General features: G+C 46.2%; 1 protein-coding gene across 4 annotated transcripts in view; it reads right to left on the bottom strand.

Annotated features, from left to right (window-relative positions):
- Positions 1–2,131: 2,131 nt before the first annotated feature.
- Positions 2,132–16,321, bottom strand: part of TMEM108 (transmembrane protein 108) — a 167,346-nt gene continuing 153,156 nt past the window's right edge. For all 4 annotated transcript variants that reach the window (XM_037383328.1, XM_037383329.1, XM_037383330.1 and 1 more), the window contains 3 exons: positions 13,099–14,211; positions 4,183–4,337; positions 2,132–2,473 (listed from right to left, as the gene is read on the bottom strand). In XM_037383328.1, coding sequence (XP_037239225.1) covers positions 2,351–2,473; positions 4,183–4,337; positions 13,099–14,211 — 1,391 coding nt within the window. In that variant the 3' untranslated portion in view covers positions 2,132–2,350. The remainder of the gene's footprint in view (positions 2,474–4,182; positions 4,338–13,098; positions 14,212–16,321) is intronic.

Consider the following 16,321-nt stretch of genomic DNA (forward strand, 5'->3'; position numbering starts at 1 on the left):
AAACTACCTTGCAAGAGAATTACCATGTACAGAAAACAAATGTAAAAACACAGACTTTTTTGCAAGGAATTGAAATTAGTTCTCTGTAACCTTATTTTCTCTTTCCACCTCCCTGTTGAAATGGAAGAGGAAGGTCTTCATGAGATTGCTTTCCCTCTTGGCATGACTGTCTGGAAGTTTTTACTCACAAATCAACCAGTGATTTGCAGGAGCCCACTTAGTATTTGATCGTGAGGATCACGGCTATCATGTTGCATAGCATTTATCCCATGGTGAAAAGATATATTCCCAAAGAGCCCAATCCATGTCCATGCACAGCCATGTCTTCCTGCCTGCCCTGGTCACCTTGTAGGGAAGTGGTGCTTTACTCTGTGATACTGAGCAGAAAATCAAATACCTAGGAGAGACCCTGTAACATTACAATTTTCTAATTTTAGGAAGCCTGTGGCCCACATTCAGGTTTGTGCTTCGGCACAGTAGACATGCACATGTGGGACAGGGAGAAAGGAGGGACAACAATGCCACTGTGCCCCCTGGTCCTGGGGGGAGCTGCGTCTTGGTTTGATTCCAGCCATCATTTAGTAAAGCTGTCAGGTTGCTCTGACTAACTGCAGCCACCAGCACACTGCTGGCAGGTGGGAACAGCTGGACCAGATGTGCTGCTGCTACAATTCCCTTTTCTGGTACCAGCCGTGGCTGCCCTTGAACAAGGCATATGGTTAATAATGCTATGCCAACCCTGTCCTGCTCAAACTTCCCTTTCACACAACCAAGCGATAAACCTGAGCACCTAGTGGCACGGAGCAGCCAGCTGGAGCAGGGCGTAAAATCCCTGCTCCTGATGAAGTGAGGAGTGCAGGTAGAAAATAATCTACAAGGACTGACAGCCAGAGGTGTGGAGAGGCCAGCCGAGACCTGAAAGGACAGAGGCCATTTCACTTGCTGAACGATACAAAAAAGGAAATTTCAGAAGCAAAACTGAAAATTGAGCCCACAGTAATGGTTCTGGGTTACTCAAAGAGAGAGCATTGATTTAGGCAACATCATTTCCTGTTAGCCTCTCCTTGTAACAACCTATATTTAGTCCATCATTTAAGCTTTGTTCACCCCTACTATTCCCCTAACACCATTACAGCCTGCAATCTAGTGCTTAACTGGGCAGGACTGAAATGCCATTTTGCTCTGAAACACTGTGTTTTCATTCCTAAGGGCGTAAGAACATTCTGAGAGAGGGGGCTATGAGGAAACTTGATTCAATGGCACTAGCAGCCGAAGAACATAAATAAAACAGTGGGGAAGTGGAAATGTGGTCAATTCAATTGGTGGGAGTCCCTAGTCACTAGATTTCAAGATTTCTGATCAGTTCAGAGGAGGTTTATGTTCCTTTGAAGGGGGCTCTCTATGTACCTTCTTTTGAGGCTGTTTGCTCTGCAGGAAATAATTCAGGACTTGACTCATTGGGCCAGAGTGGAGGAGCTGTGAGTCCAATGTGCAGCATGGTTATGACATTTGTGCAGGAAAAAAAGTCATTCTTGTCTGTGCTCATGTAAAACAGTATTGGAGTTCAAACTGGAACTTGGCTCTCCTGTTGAAGCCTGAAGATAATATAAAAAAGTCACGGGGCAACATTACTACCCTGATGGGTTTGCCTGTGTCTTGCGTGGCCCTGGATGCCATGCATACGTCAGGTTTGTTCATCATCCCACTGTAGCCCAGCTCCCCTTCTCTCCTCATGCTGAGCTGGCAGACCCTGGCTGGTTTCTACTGGAAGGGGAACTCTGAAAGGTGAGCCCTTCTATATCCCGGTACTGGAGTCACTCAAAGGATACAAGACTGGCACACGAGCCGTACAGACTGCTTCTGGCAACTGAGCTGGTCCTGTCTGGTTTGTATTCTAGCTTTGCAGCCTAGAAGAAAGGAGTGACCGAAGTCATTTTACAGTACGAGAAGGGACATTCACCAAGCAGCAACGCTCATGGCCAGGCTGAATGATCTCACGTAGGATGCAGGGCGCTGTACGCAACACATGCTGTCTCCACCAAACCCAGCCTTATCCCATATTTTTCCAGACCGAGTATATTTAGCAGCAGATTGTAAATGACAGCAAAGAAAACAGCCCACCTGACAGGTGTTTTGCTTAGAAATACCTTTATTTTATAAAGCCACAGTTTGTTCTGTAAAGTTTTACCACACTTATAAAAAAGGGGCTGACAATTCTGAGGGACAAAAGAAAAGCTGAAAACATTTCTTGTAATTCAGGGTTACACAAAGGTTATATTTATAATATATATATTTATTTATAATTTGGAGACATTAGAGATGAAACTGCAGTACGTGGGCAGCTGTGGGGTCATATTTCAGAGACTTGCTCGTGTCCTACAAATAGTGTTTCTTGACAGAAGGGGTTCACAAGGACCATCCCGCTGTCACGGTAGTCGCCATTGGCAGGGGAGCGCGGCTCAGAGAGGTGGTCCTAGGAGAAAGAGAAACAGGGTGAGCACTTCACACCCCTAACCCTCCACGAGCACACCAGGGCATTCCGCTGCCCTGTGCAAATGCATGTGAGGAATCAACTGCTATTTTTATCACTTCTCCCAATCCTCCAAAAGTGCCTGAATTTTGGGGGCTCGGGCTCCCGGAGAGCTAAGTTTGGTGAGCCAGTTTGGAGAGCTTCTTCAGGCAGTAGGAGATGCGAGTGAAGAGCTCCTCTGATAGTCACGCTGATTCTTTCTCAGTCTGGGGACACAGAAGTCAGATGCACCAAACTTCAGGTCCCTTAGCAGAATTTGAGCTTTCATGTTTCTTTTTTGATATCTTTTTTTCCACTTTCACGATGCATTGCAACAGTTTCCTCTCTATCAGTTGGCTTTGACTCTTCAAAGATGCATTTTCAGCTTCTTTTTAAGGTCAGAAAGCCACATATACGGTTCCAAGCTAACTGAGCACGCTGCAGTTCAGTCATGTTCCGATCAGGTTTAAATGACTCAGATGACAGCTTTTGGAGACCATTCCACATGTCAATAGGTCTATCACTGGTCAAGAGGAAACAGCCTCAAGTTGTGCCAGGAGAGGTTTAGATTGGCTATTAGGAAAAATGTCTCCACCAAAAGGGTTGTCAAGCGCTGGAACAGGCTGCCCAGGGAAGTGGTTGAGTCACCATCCCTGGAGGTATTTAAAAGACCTGCAGATGTGGTGCTTAGGGACATGGTTTAGTGGTGGACTTGGCAGTACTAGGTTAAGGGTTGGACTCAATGACCTTAAGGTCTTTTCCAACCTAAATGATTCTATGGTTCTATTGATTTGATTCTTGGTAAGTCTAGACCAGATCCTGCCTTAGTTTGAGCAACATAATTGCCAGCAAAGTGGGATTAATGAAGTGACTGTGAGTACTTGTCTAATCACATCTGACAGGTTCGTTTCTGAACACTTTTTTTTTTTTAAGATTTTATTTAATGAGATGAGTTAAGTCAGCTAGCTGATCTGAAGATTACTTCAGTATAAACCCAAACTCTCCACTGTTTCTAGGTTTTAAATACCTCTGAACTAACCAAATTTATTATTCTCTATCTCTGAGGCCATCAGTAAGATCACCTGCCCATATATGAATAATCCCACTGAACCAGTAAAGGATGAGTATACACCACCACTACACACTCCCATATACTGATGTCTTGATTGCTTATATGCTGGGAACACTCACTCCCTGAACTGGAGAAGCTATAGGCAGCTCCCGAGACATAAATGCACAAAATTTGTGCTAACTCCCACAACCCCTATATCTGATGCTGTGTGGGACATGCACGAGACAGATTAGAAGGGCTGACTGTCAGTAACAAGCCAGCCCGAAGAGCTCTCCTAAGCAGTCATGGTATGCCTAGACGCTGGCCTTAGGCTCAAAAGGAAGAGAAACCCGGGAACAAATTCACCAAAAGGTGGTTAACTCCCATGACCCCACAGCAATATGGAATATATCTGCAATGGCTGGGAACAGGGTGGCAATACCACTGTGGTTAACATATTTATCCCATATTATACATGCACAGGGGCAACTCCTTCTCAAAAAGCTGTCTCTCCCTGAATGTGCGCAGGGATTTCAAGGTGTTATTAATACGACTTCCTCTGCCCTTCTCCCAGCACGGCTACAGTTACAGTTTTCAGACACTAGTTCTGCAAGTGAGGTACCTCTGAAGTCTCCAGCGACTGGATCTCTCTTGGTAACTCTACAGCATGCCTGTTGAAGTAGTCCATGGTAATAGCATTATTCCAATAGCTCAGGTTGTTTTCTGGGTTAGATGTCTTTTTCTTCCTCCTCATGCAGCAGACTGTCAGCAGAACTGCTGTCAATAGAAACATGTAAAAATGTGGTTATTTCCTTTCAATAACGACTCATCAGTACAATGGATTTGTTTTTTACATTACTTAAGGAGAGGGCTGGTGACCTTTGTTCATACAGTTCACTCTCAGCCAGATCTAGCTCTCTCCTAACAAACCCCACACAGTTAAGTCAGAATCTGGGCCAAGGAGATGAGGCTTTGGGCTTGGCAGAATATACAGGTTTTACTTTCTTTTTGATGTGAGTTTATAATCTTCAGGATGTGGCTGTGTGGCTAATGGAAAGTATTGGTGTTGTAGCTGATGCTATTTTAATACCTAAGCAGGGATTTATAGACCCTCTAGGACAGAGGGCTCTCCCCAGGGACTGCAAAGGATGCCTCTGCACAGATCTTTTCTACTTCTAATGCGTTCAGGTGCTGCAGCAAAGGGCACATTACCAAATGGGCAGTGAGAGGCACCTGTCCTAGGCTCACATACCAAATTCCTAAATGCTTGTAGCTGCACGTCTTTAATACCAAAAGCTTCTGCCCTGAAGTGCCACGGATTCCTGCCTCTCTCACCTGCCCTTCATAGCTTGGATTTTGGGTACGTTGTGATCATGCTCCAAAACATCAGTGACCAGCAAGGGCTCCTGAGCAGGATGAGACAGTGGTGAGGTGGTGTGGAGATCCCCTCTGGCACCTGTCCCACGTAGCTTATGCTTCCAGGGTACCACTAACCCCAGAGCTGGGCTTTTCCTGCCTGTCTCCATCAGCCATATCAGGATGTGGGATCTACTGATAAGCATAATCTGCTCCCCACACTTCCCTGAGCACTGGTGGTGTCTGAGCCTGGCTTTTTTTTCTTACCTGTGGAGCACACTTAAGCTTCTGCAGTCTGAAATACTTGAGCTTAAAGTAGAGCAGTTAAGCAAGATGAAGATGAAGTGACCAGCAAGTGAAACTCCCCGATACAATTTTCTGTCTGGTCTCAAGGCCACAGGCACCCATTGACGGCAGAGATGCCAGGATACTGCGCCCGAGGCAGGTGGGCCCAACGCAAAGCTGGTTGAATGTTATTTTCTGGAATTGCTTTTGGTTTAGTCATCTCTCGCAATTCAGATGGGTAATCTTGGCAATTTTATGAAAGCCAGGCAAACCCACTGTAACAAACTTACTGCTCCCAATGGTCCAGGCTCAGGCATAAGCTGAGGTGCATACAAGGGTTTGTTCAGAGGAGTAATGCATAAGCTCTGTGTGCTTACCTTACACCTGTGGAATTAATTGACCAGTTGTGCTTATAATCTGCCTGATTTATATAGACAGACAGGTAGCTGGACATGTACTTAGTTTGATTTGTACCTGTGAAATAGGGAATGCCCTCTCGTAAATTCACTCCATTATTTCTAAACCCCTCATGGTAGAAAGAAAGAGAGAAAATATTCATGAAGCAGAAAAATATATTATTTTCTCAGCTACAGCCAAAATTATTTATTAGAATTATAGCCCAGAGGAAAGAAAAGACTGCAGAGAGGTCAAAGCTGCTTTGTATGTTTTGACAAACATTGCAGCTACTCATATGCCATGCGTCTAATATTCTTTTTCCGTCTACTCACATAAAATGGCAATACAAAAGTGCAAGGCTAGAGCTCTATTTAAAACAAAACAATATGCTACTAAGAAAAAAATAAATTAACAGGTTTGAGTTCAGGCAGGTTATGTCTCTTCAAAGGGAAAGGTGAGCTTATTGTATAAATCTTCCGAAACTAATGGAAAAATCTCCCACACTATTCCTGCGTGTTTCAGAAAAGCAGGTCACCATCAAACTTGCTATTATCTTTGACTCATATTGCTTCGTTCTTTCTATCACCAATAACTTCATGTGCTGACAGCCCGACTCCTGCTGCTGCGCCCGTAGGCAGGCACCACGTTGGGGCTGCCAAAACTGCCCTCCCTGCCTGGGGAAACACTCATCCTCATGAAGGGCTACATCTTTGCTCCCTGCTCTGCTGCTACGCTCTCTGTGTCCCAGCCCAGCCTGCAGGCTTGTTAAGATTAGAAAGTGAAGCAGGACCTACATTTAGTCTTCCCCACTGCTGGTGAGATCCAACAGACCTTTTGGTACTCCTTAAGGCACGGAGCGTTTTTTGAAGGTGCCTGAGGATATGAGAGCCCCAGTAAAGCCAACTCTACCACTGTGCAAATATTTTGAAAACCTGAGGTTTTACAGCTTACAAAACATTGTGACTGCTGACAGAGAAGTATCAGATTTGGGTTTTATGGGCTGGAAAGCCGGTGACACTGAGTCGAGAACTCTGCTTCTTCCAGCAGGAAATGGCCTTGCCATGTGCAGATATGGCTGCTCTAAGGCAATAATGCTCTCTCCGTTCATTACACTCTTGCCCTCTAACATTAGCGCACACACAAGCAAACGGATGGAAGACTGTGGAAAATGGGTTCCTGAGCCTCCTTGAATATAACATATTTTAGCAGAAGGCTATTTACCTAAGCTGCCCCAATTCAAAGATGAGGAGACCTGATTTAAGAGGGACAGAGAGGACAGCAGCGCTGGAATGAGGCTGTTCCCTTTTCATCTCATATTAACTACCCTTTGGGGGCATATTTTAGTGAAATTAACGTAGCTAACACAGGACCGCTCGCTTCCAGAACAATACTATGAATGGGGTACAGCTTTACAAATATTCTTAGAAATCTATTTGCTCCTATGACTAGAATTATGTGTATTACAGAAAAAAATTCTTTCCAGAAAGACAGTTGCGATGGCCAGCAAGGACATATTAAATGGATGAAATACACAGAGGGCAGAGATGGTCTAGAAGGGAGAAATGGCAATAACAACAACAGAGCTGAAGAGAGAAACAGCAGCTGCAATAGCCTGCTTATCCTTCCTGGTACATTATGTCATGTCCTCATAAGGACGAGAAAGTGCTGTTGTTCAGCGCTGCCATGTATATCACCTCTGTTTCAGAGCTGGCCAACCCTTCAGGCAGGAAGAAGGCTAACTTCTCTGGTTTTCAAGGACTCGCGTCTGAAAAGTTAGACGAACTTTTCCCTTTGCCTGCTCAATAGCTAGTGCCCCGAGAATGACACTTCAGTGTTGTCCCTGTGTCAGCCTGAAGTTCTACATACAAAGATGATGATACATGTTAGGAAATAGCAGGGCTCTGTGCAATTTTGTGGACACTGGAGGTTCAGGGAGCTCAGAAGCATTTCTAACTCATATGCTTTGACCTGTGGCTAGTCTGGAGGGAGAAAAGTCAACCCACACATTCAGGGGCTGAGCTGTTAAGCTCCAGCTATGATGCTGGCCTCTTTCTGACCCCAAGGCAAATTACAACTGCATTATCTGTCCCCCCTACCCACGAAACAAGACTTAATACATCCCGCAAATGGGAGAAATGAGATTCTCACAGATTTACAGGTTTCTAGGCTGTTGGGAACATATCTGTCATATACTCTCAACTGCACGACACCTGCTCAACCAGGAGACTTTCACCTGTTAACCACAAGCTGCATTTAAGGTACAGCCTATCTCATGGGAAAATATCCACCTTCATTTAAGGACATGGAGTGACCGGATAACGAATCCATCCCCACAAAGTTTGTTTCAATGCTTAATTTCTGTTGTGGCAACATGTTTACATTCCCCTTGTTGTCTAAATACCTCCAGCTTCAGCCGCCACTTCCTCAATCTGCTTTTGCTTTTTTTTATTAAAAGTTTCCACTATGCTATCAGAAATGTCCCCTATATATGTGGGCTTCAGCCTTTTCTTGGACTACTTGGTGACACAAGATGTCTCAGCTCTTAAATCATTCAAATGGCTCTTTTCTACTCTTCCAGTGCTTTCTTTTTTAAACATAAACCACCAGGATTATACACCATATTCAATACCGGCTTCATAAATGCAGTGTAATGAGATCATACCAACTCCCTACAGTTTCCTGATAGTCTTCTGTCTTTCTTTTCAACTCGATTAAATATTTTACCAATCTTATATAGCTGCGGAGCCCCATGCCCCACTCTCCAGCTCCCATGTAAAACACAATGTTAACAAACCTGAACATTGCAAGCGCTTAAAAGTCAGGAAATACTCAGACCGAAGGATGTTCATTTACTTCTCCCTATGCCTGTAGATCATAACATAAATGAAGTTTCTATTGAATCCTTGCCTCGTTTACTAAAATAGAGGTTTTTCCATATTTCTTTCAATTTCCCTTGTTTACCGTGGCCATCTATAGTAGAACAGCCTTAGCCATGATAAAGGTATCACAATGGGTTTGGTTATCGACCGTCACTGCTTACATCTGGAGACAGGATGCTCTTCTCCAGCTCAGCCTGAGCTCTCACCTGGGGATTAGACTCAGGGCTTGGGATCTCTCCCGCTTCAGACAAGGACGCAAACGTTTGTAGGCTTTGTGATAGAGAAAATGGGTGAGATAATTTTGGAAAGCATCCCAGTGCATGAAATGCGATCTAAGTGGGGTTAGGTCCAAGGCAATTCTTCATATATTCTTTGAGTTCTGCTGACGCCTGTGTTCAGAGGCTCAGCCTTCCTCTCGTGTTTTCCTGTGTCAGCAGAACTGACTGAATGAATTGACTTCTGTGCATCTGATTTGCAAGTTTCTGTTCTTCTACATTTTATCGTGCCATTCTGTAATTACAGAGATGTAAGTACTGGGAGCCCAAGGACCGGGATATTGGGTTTTAAAAAGAGTTCATATTGTGTCTTGTTCTGCACTGCAGAGGCTGGCAGCCACACACACATAACTGCATGTGCACAAAAATGTTCAAGGCTGCCTGAAGGACACCACAAAACCAACTCAAACTGTGACATGCATAAAATACAGATATCAGTGTTATATATGACTGCTTTTCTGGGAATGCAATGATACAGAATCCTCCATTTTGCAGCCGTTAAATAGCATTAGCAACATTACCCCTGTTGTTTGTATCATGAAACTGAAGCAGCAAAAGGTGAAATGATTTCCCCACGTTCACAGAGCAGACATGGCTCAAGCATTCCTATTCAAAGCATCACTTTTCTGGCCAGCATTTTAAGGGATTTCAGTGGGACTCAGAAACCTATGCATTCTTAAAGAAAAAGATACTGTAAGGACGGGGAGGCTAAACCCCATCTCTTAGTTCAGTAGGCAAGCTCCTGAGGCCCAGGTCTTCAGGCTAGTGCTATAGCCACTGAGCTGTGCTACCAGCATGGCTGGCAGGACCTGCCAGTCCACAGTGGGGCTCAGATGCCAGAGCACAACGATGCTGAACAAAGCTTCTGCTGCTTCCTGCTCTTAGATGCAAATCCCCATGGCAGGGATGGGCCAGCGAGGAGCCCCAGTGGGGTCTTTCTTCTGCAAGAAGCGCAGCATCCCAGGCATTTCTTGCAGTGGGGACGAAGAGCCAAGGGCTCCTGCAGTCACTCTCCAGCAGGTCACTTCCCCTGCTACGGAAGTTAAAATGCCCACAGGTTTTCATTTAACAGGTGCCTGTCAATAAAAGATGTGACAGCAAGCAGTGTGCGGGGCCCTACTGCACCAGGCGTTCGAGAGGGACAGACATGTTTCTGCAGCATGGTGGTGTGGGGCAGCACAAGCCGTGCCCAGAAGCCCCCTGAGAAAGAAGGCTTTTCCAGCCTCCTCGCTACACTCCTCGTGCAGGGGAGGGATTCCAGGGAAAGGTACCAGGGCTCCTGGCAGAGGAGAGATGCACCGGCCACTGCGTAGCTCTGCAAGGGCTCTGGCAACAGCCCCGAGGTCAGCGAGCTGGCTGAGGGGCACTGCTCATTAGCAGGAGGAGGGAGCCGAGTTCATTAGATTCCTGCAGCTCTGCAGCTGCGCACAGGCTCTGGTCGCCTCTCCTCACCTCCCTCCACTCCTTTCCAGGGTTTGTTGCTAACTTCCCTGCCTTGGGGCTGCCTCTCTGCCTGGTGCAGGGCCTTATCCCTTCTCACAGATGTCCCAGCAGCAGCTCAGGGCTCACCGCCCCCCTTGGTGGCTCTGGCCAGCAGCCTTGAGGGTGCCAGCCTGAGCACAGAGCTGCCAGCTTGCAGCTCCGGGGTAGCAATAACTTCCAGCCTCCCATGATCGGAGCCCTCCGTGACTTTCCCCGTGGTTGTTCCCTCCTAAGGCAGATCAGATATTTAAAAGCATGGGGCCGAGTCTTGATGTCGGAGATGCCTCCACCTTTCAGCATGCCAAGGCGGGGGCAGGACAGTGTTTTCCCAGTCCATGCCCACAGCAGCTGTGAGAGCATTTTCATGCCTTGAAGATGAAATGAAATCCAAAGGGCTGTACGCTTCGACCGCCTCTTAGCATCAGCCCCCCCTAGACCAGAAGTGAATGCCAGCTCTGTCCTCAGCTGCAGGCGCTTGTGCCCGGGAGGTGGCGACAGTCCCCTGCACACCCCGGACTGCACCGCGCACCGCGCACCCTGCTGAAGGCACGCAGCTGCCCGAGGGCCAGGACAGAAAGTGCCCCTCCAGTGTGCAGCACAGAGGGGAGCCATGGCCGATGCATGTGCATCTGGGTAAAAATGCTTTAAGTTGTTGTAACTTCTTTTTCTTCTCCTCTAGGAATAACTTATGCCTGTACAACAGCACTTACCATGGAATAGTTTAACGGCATAACTTTTGGATGAAAGCAATTCCCTAGGCACTTCAGCCAGATCCAAAAAAATCCCAGTTAAAAGCCTACCTGCCAGTCTTTTAAACTCTGAAATATGTCTGAGGATCCCCAGATTTTAAAAGGAGAGTCCCACTGAAGACCATCCTCAGAAATCTGGTCCTCAAAGCAGGACTTAAATATCTGCATCATTTAAACACTCAGATATATTAGAGCTGGTATAGATAATTTTCAAAATAACATTTGCCTTTTTAAAAAATGTAGCTTATAAAGATAAGAAACAGAACAGACACAGCCATATGAACACATACTGTTATGGCACACATGATAAGAAGAAAAGGTTAAACACCACTATTTAATGAATAGTGCGTTAGAAGTCCTGCCAACAGACTCCTATTATTATTGTTATTAATAAAAATAACAACTATCATTACTTATTAGCTCATATGTGGCACACTGCAGGCAGAATACACCAGTGTACACACTAGTTATGCTTCCTATGCTTGTGTTGTATGGTATTGTATTTTGTGGTTTATTTTGTTTGGACACTTTCCATTAGGATCACCTTCCTTTCTGAATATTGGCCGAAAAAATAATGCTTGGAAGAATTTATTTCATCCTCTATTTCTACTGATTGATAAGACAAGGCTGTTTGTAAAATCATCAAATATCACTGCTTCTCATCATGTGCTATAACCCAGTTTCTCCTCTCCATCTTTTGCAGATGTATCTATGCACACTTCTGCTTTGGTTTATCTTTATTTTGGTTTTCCATCTTTAAGGTTTAAGCTTTGTTCTCACCCGTGGTTTTAACCACGTTGACAACAGCAGAAGGGACAAGCCTAACCGAGACGCTGAGCCAATCCAAGAATTTGCAGCTGCTGAAAGGATTAGCGTGGCTGCCCCTCCAGGTGTATATTCCTGCAGCCTCATCCACTCCACGTCTCACGCTCACCTGACCCTGCAGGGAGCTGATTCAACTCACTGGGTGGACAGAAAGTGCCAAAGAGAAAAGCGAGCACTTTTTGGCCACTTCAGCAATCTGGAAGTGTCTCAGGGAAGTGTCAGTCAGGCCTGGGCAGAAGGAGAGGCGCAAGATCAGGTGGCTGCGCCCCAGAGACAGCAGGGGACAGCAGCACTGTCCTTTTTGGCAGGAGTAAGCTGTGTGCAAGACTCTCCCAGTCAGCTTATCTAGCCTTGTCCTCGGAACAGCTAGTAGATGTAAATAACTGAATTAACACACAATATTGTTGGCTGCTACCCTTTAATATTTCCTCAGGCAGCAAAGGCTGGGAAACGTTTGGTTTTGTTTCACTCCAGACAAAGCAGCACAATCACACCCCACAACAGTGAAAGCCCAGAGCGTATGTTGTCCTACCTTGGTGATATAACCCTGCTAAGCAGGGGACACATCAGCATCCACTCACAAGCTTCCTCATTGTTTCTCATGTGCTTTTTGTAGCTTAGGCAAATGACAAGACCCTAAGCCAGCTCTGGGAACCCAACCTGCCCTGGTCCTCCCTGTGGCTGAATCCTGGTGTCTGAAGGCCAGGATTTAAAATTCTTCCTTCTCCTTCAACAGCTGCAAAATTGGAATTAAAATGGAGGAAACCGGCACTCTGATTATCAGACTTTAAAGTCTGATAGTTTACAAATTGCCTGCAATGAAATATTCTATCACATGGGAAAACTGGTGTTTCCTAAGGTATTAGTCATTACAACTGTCATTAATACTTTGGGTTAGGAATAGGCTTTTCAAATCCAGTTGAAAATCCAGGGCAGCATATAGCGGTTTCTAGATTAAAGACTTGCACAATTTTTCATTACCAGCTTAAATGCCTTGAAGTAAAGCTGCTTCACCTTCTAGAGTTTTTCAGCCTTGTGTCACACCCTCAAATGGAGGGCCCCAAAGTGATTTCTAATAGCAACAGAACAAGTATATGCTTTGAGCACAAACATTTTGGCCCTGCATTTTGAAGCAAAGCACTTTGGTCAGTGAATGTGATCCCTGTCTAGTGATTGCTTCTCATCCACCTCAAGCTGCCCTGTCTCCGTTAGCTCTCCACCTCCTTGAATCACGAGCCGAAATCTGAATTTTAAGGAAAGAAAAAGCAAAATAAAGCAGCAATTAACTTACAACATGAAGATATAGGTACGCTGATAGCCAAGATGATCCAGGCAATGTCCATCTTGCTGAGACAGATGGTTGCTCTGTGCTGGGGTTTGTCCCCCTCGGTGACATGGGAGATGTTTCCTTGCACCCCGGGTTTCCAGGTCCCAGCAGGAACCAGTCTGTTCAGGAAGTTCCCGGTGGCGGTGGAGCCAGCTGTGGAAAGGGAGCTGGACAACCTTGTGGCAGGTGCTGCAGAGAGAGCCCTGCCTAGCAAGGTTGTGTTAGTCACCACGCCATGCTGTGTTGGAGCAGGTCCCTTGGGGTCTCCTGCTGCCAGGGAGGAGACGCTGACGTCGAAACTGGTCTGAACCGAGTGACCCGCTGCTGCTGTTGCAGATCCAGGGCCAGCAAACAGAGGGACGTTTGTACTGAGATTCAAGGTTACCCAAGAGTTGTTTTTGCTCAGCATATCCCACACGCCGTAGCGGGTGGGTTTAAAAGGCACCGACACTGCTTCAGGATCAGTTGATGGTCCAGCAGTTGTGGTGGCAAAATCTGCCTCCTGCACCACTAGCTCGGCCCCGTCCCCTCGCTCTGCTTCCCTAAGGCTTCCCGAGGCGTTGCGGTGGGGAGAAGGGTCTGAGTGTGTAGTTCTTGCCAGCCCCGTGCCATTTGGATCGCTGGATGCTGCGGTCTGGGACTGAAACGGGTGGTCTGTGAAAGGGCTCCTCAGGGTAGGGAAGGGAGAGTGCAGGGTGGTCTTTAGGTAAGGCTCTGAGGACTCTGTGAAGTTGCCTTTGAAAACCTGGAATATTTTCCCCTTGGGGCGAGTCTGTCCCGAGTACAAAGCACTCTGGTTGTATAAATGATACGTTTCCTTTTCACTGATGTGAGGGCTGCTCACTTGCTTTTGCCCGGTGGAAGGGGCTTTCTCCGCCAAGCTGACAGGATGGGGAATGGTGTGAGCAGTTGTGGGAAGGGGCTCTGCCACGTGGTGGTCTTTGTGGCGAGGTGTTGCTCCCATGGCCGTGGTAGTGGTAGTGTCCATTGGGAAGCCCTGAGAGGAGGAGACAGTGGGAGACAGTACCTGAACAGAAAACACCAGCTCTTCTGTCAGTGCCAAGATCAGTAGAACACCTGGAGGAAAAAGCACAGGGAGAGGGTGAGACACCAGGGAGGGACCAGCCGACAGGGAACAGGCTTGCACATCTGGCAGTAAGAAATATCTTCCGTTTTCTGCAGAAGGACAGAAGAGTTAGTATCCAATTTTGTTGGCTTCTCTGGGAAAGCAGGAAAATCTGCAGGGGCTGTGGTGGCCCCGCGGCTGCGGGAGCAGTGAGGTGGGAATGGGAAGATTGCAGGGAATCTCTGTGGCAAAGGGAGACGAGGTTGCAGTATGGCCTCAGGAGAGTCCCTTGAAATGCCATAAGCAGGTGATTTCCCTGTAGAAGCTACAAAGCATCCTACTCTTTAGGGGTAGAAACAAAAGACATTTTCATTTTTGTTTTGGCCAGGCAGGCCTCCACATGCATGTCTGTATCATTATAGGAAGCCTTAGTCTGCTCATCCCTTTGGCTGAAAACCCCTAAATTTGGCTGCCTCCAGTCCTGGGTGCCATTAAGCAATCTGTTTTTTGAGAGACCAGCTGCTTAGCCCTAGCCAAAAATTAGGTCAAGAAGGGATGTCTGATCAGAGGGCTTCTTGGGTTATATATGCCATCCTTTACTTAGCAACTTTGGAACATCTAGTCATTTATTTTAGAATCTGAGACGTGGAAAATGTCCAAATGATAAAAATGAACAAGAAAACATAGCTACTGCAGCCGTTTTAAAAAGCCACATGATTACTAGGGATCTGACTCAAATCTAACAGAACCACCCTTCTCACCCATATACAAATGTTTGGTTGTAACCTGTTCTGTGCTCACATGTGCTGTGGGATTGGATTGTGTGAAATTTGCCTCCCGCTACCCTCCGTAGTGCACATTATTTCACGAGGTGCCAGATTCACACCGCTGGGAACATCCATTCTTCCATTTATTCCTAATCCAGATAATGGACGTGGGCAGCTGCAGTAGCATAAGCCTCCCTGGGACGCAGGGCTAATACACCGTGAGTTAGCGTGACCTGCAGGGACCACATCAATCACACGTCACCATTTCCATATGTTGAAGCTGTCGAGTGTAATGTGGATCTCTGCCCACTAGGAAGCACACAGAATAAATCCATTTTGCACAGTCCGCTGAGCATCATCAGATGGCATCATTAGCACTGTGCTAGTGTGAATTTCAACCAGTGGTGTCAAGGTGAAAAACGTTGTCACAGCCTTAACAAATCAGAGAGATGAGTTCGTCAAAGCTGCAGGACTCCAAACTGGGTAATGATCATCTTCCAGCCAAGACTATGGAGTGCCTTCCTGCCCCCTTCTCCACCCTTCCCAGGCTTGCCAGCTTTCTCTGTGAGCGATTATGCCTTTTACTTCTACCCTACTTGGGTATACGTTATGGGCACCAGCAGAAAAGGAAGACAGGGACTTGGGAAAGTGAAAGAAGATCTCTGATTAGGTGTCCACTGGGCCCTAGGGCTCTGCTGCACATTTGGCAGATGCAAATGCCATGAAATGTGTTTATCCCAAGTCCTGTGCATCATTCACACCCATTCGCAAGCGGTGCAATAAATGTAGCAAAAACTCACCAAAGGAGGAGTACCTATTCTTCTTTCCCAGCTAAATGCTCTGCTTTGATCACTAACCATCACCTCTGAACCAGAACAGAGCAGAGCTCTGCAACTGAGAAAATTCACCCCATCTTGCCCCCAGCAGCCTCCTGTTACTTTGCAGAGCATCCAGAAGATGAAAACACTGGTGAACACAGCGAGAGCCAATTACAAGCAGTGCACTTCCCATGATGCTAAAATTAGCTCCTTTTTTTGGTTGTTTTTTTTTGGGGGGGGGTGTTTTTGTTTTTGTTATTTCTCAAATAAATATCTCTGCCAAATAAACCATCACCTGGGATACTGCTTACCAGTTCCTAGCCAGCCACACAATATGTTCTTAGCAGAACACACCTAGTAAAAAAAAAAAAAAAAAAATTTCTGTACACTGAGATGCAAACAGCAGAGCAGATCACGCTATACTCATGGAGCATCACTCTTGGAAATGAAAGACAGGAGTTATCTTCACACTTTTGGCAGCACTTATTCTGAGGTCAAGGTCAAAGCAGATATTCTAGTGTCCATATGGCTAATAT

This window comes from Falco rusticolus, chromosome 4 (assembly GCF_015220075.1).
Source record: "Falco rusticolus isolate bFalRus1 chromosome 4, bFalRus1.pri, whole genome shotgun sequence".
Classification (NCBI taxonomy): domain Eukaryota; kingdom Metazoa; phylum Chordata; class Aves; order Falconiformes; family Falconidae; genus Falco; species Falco rusticolus.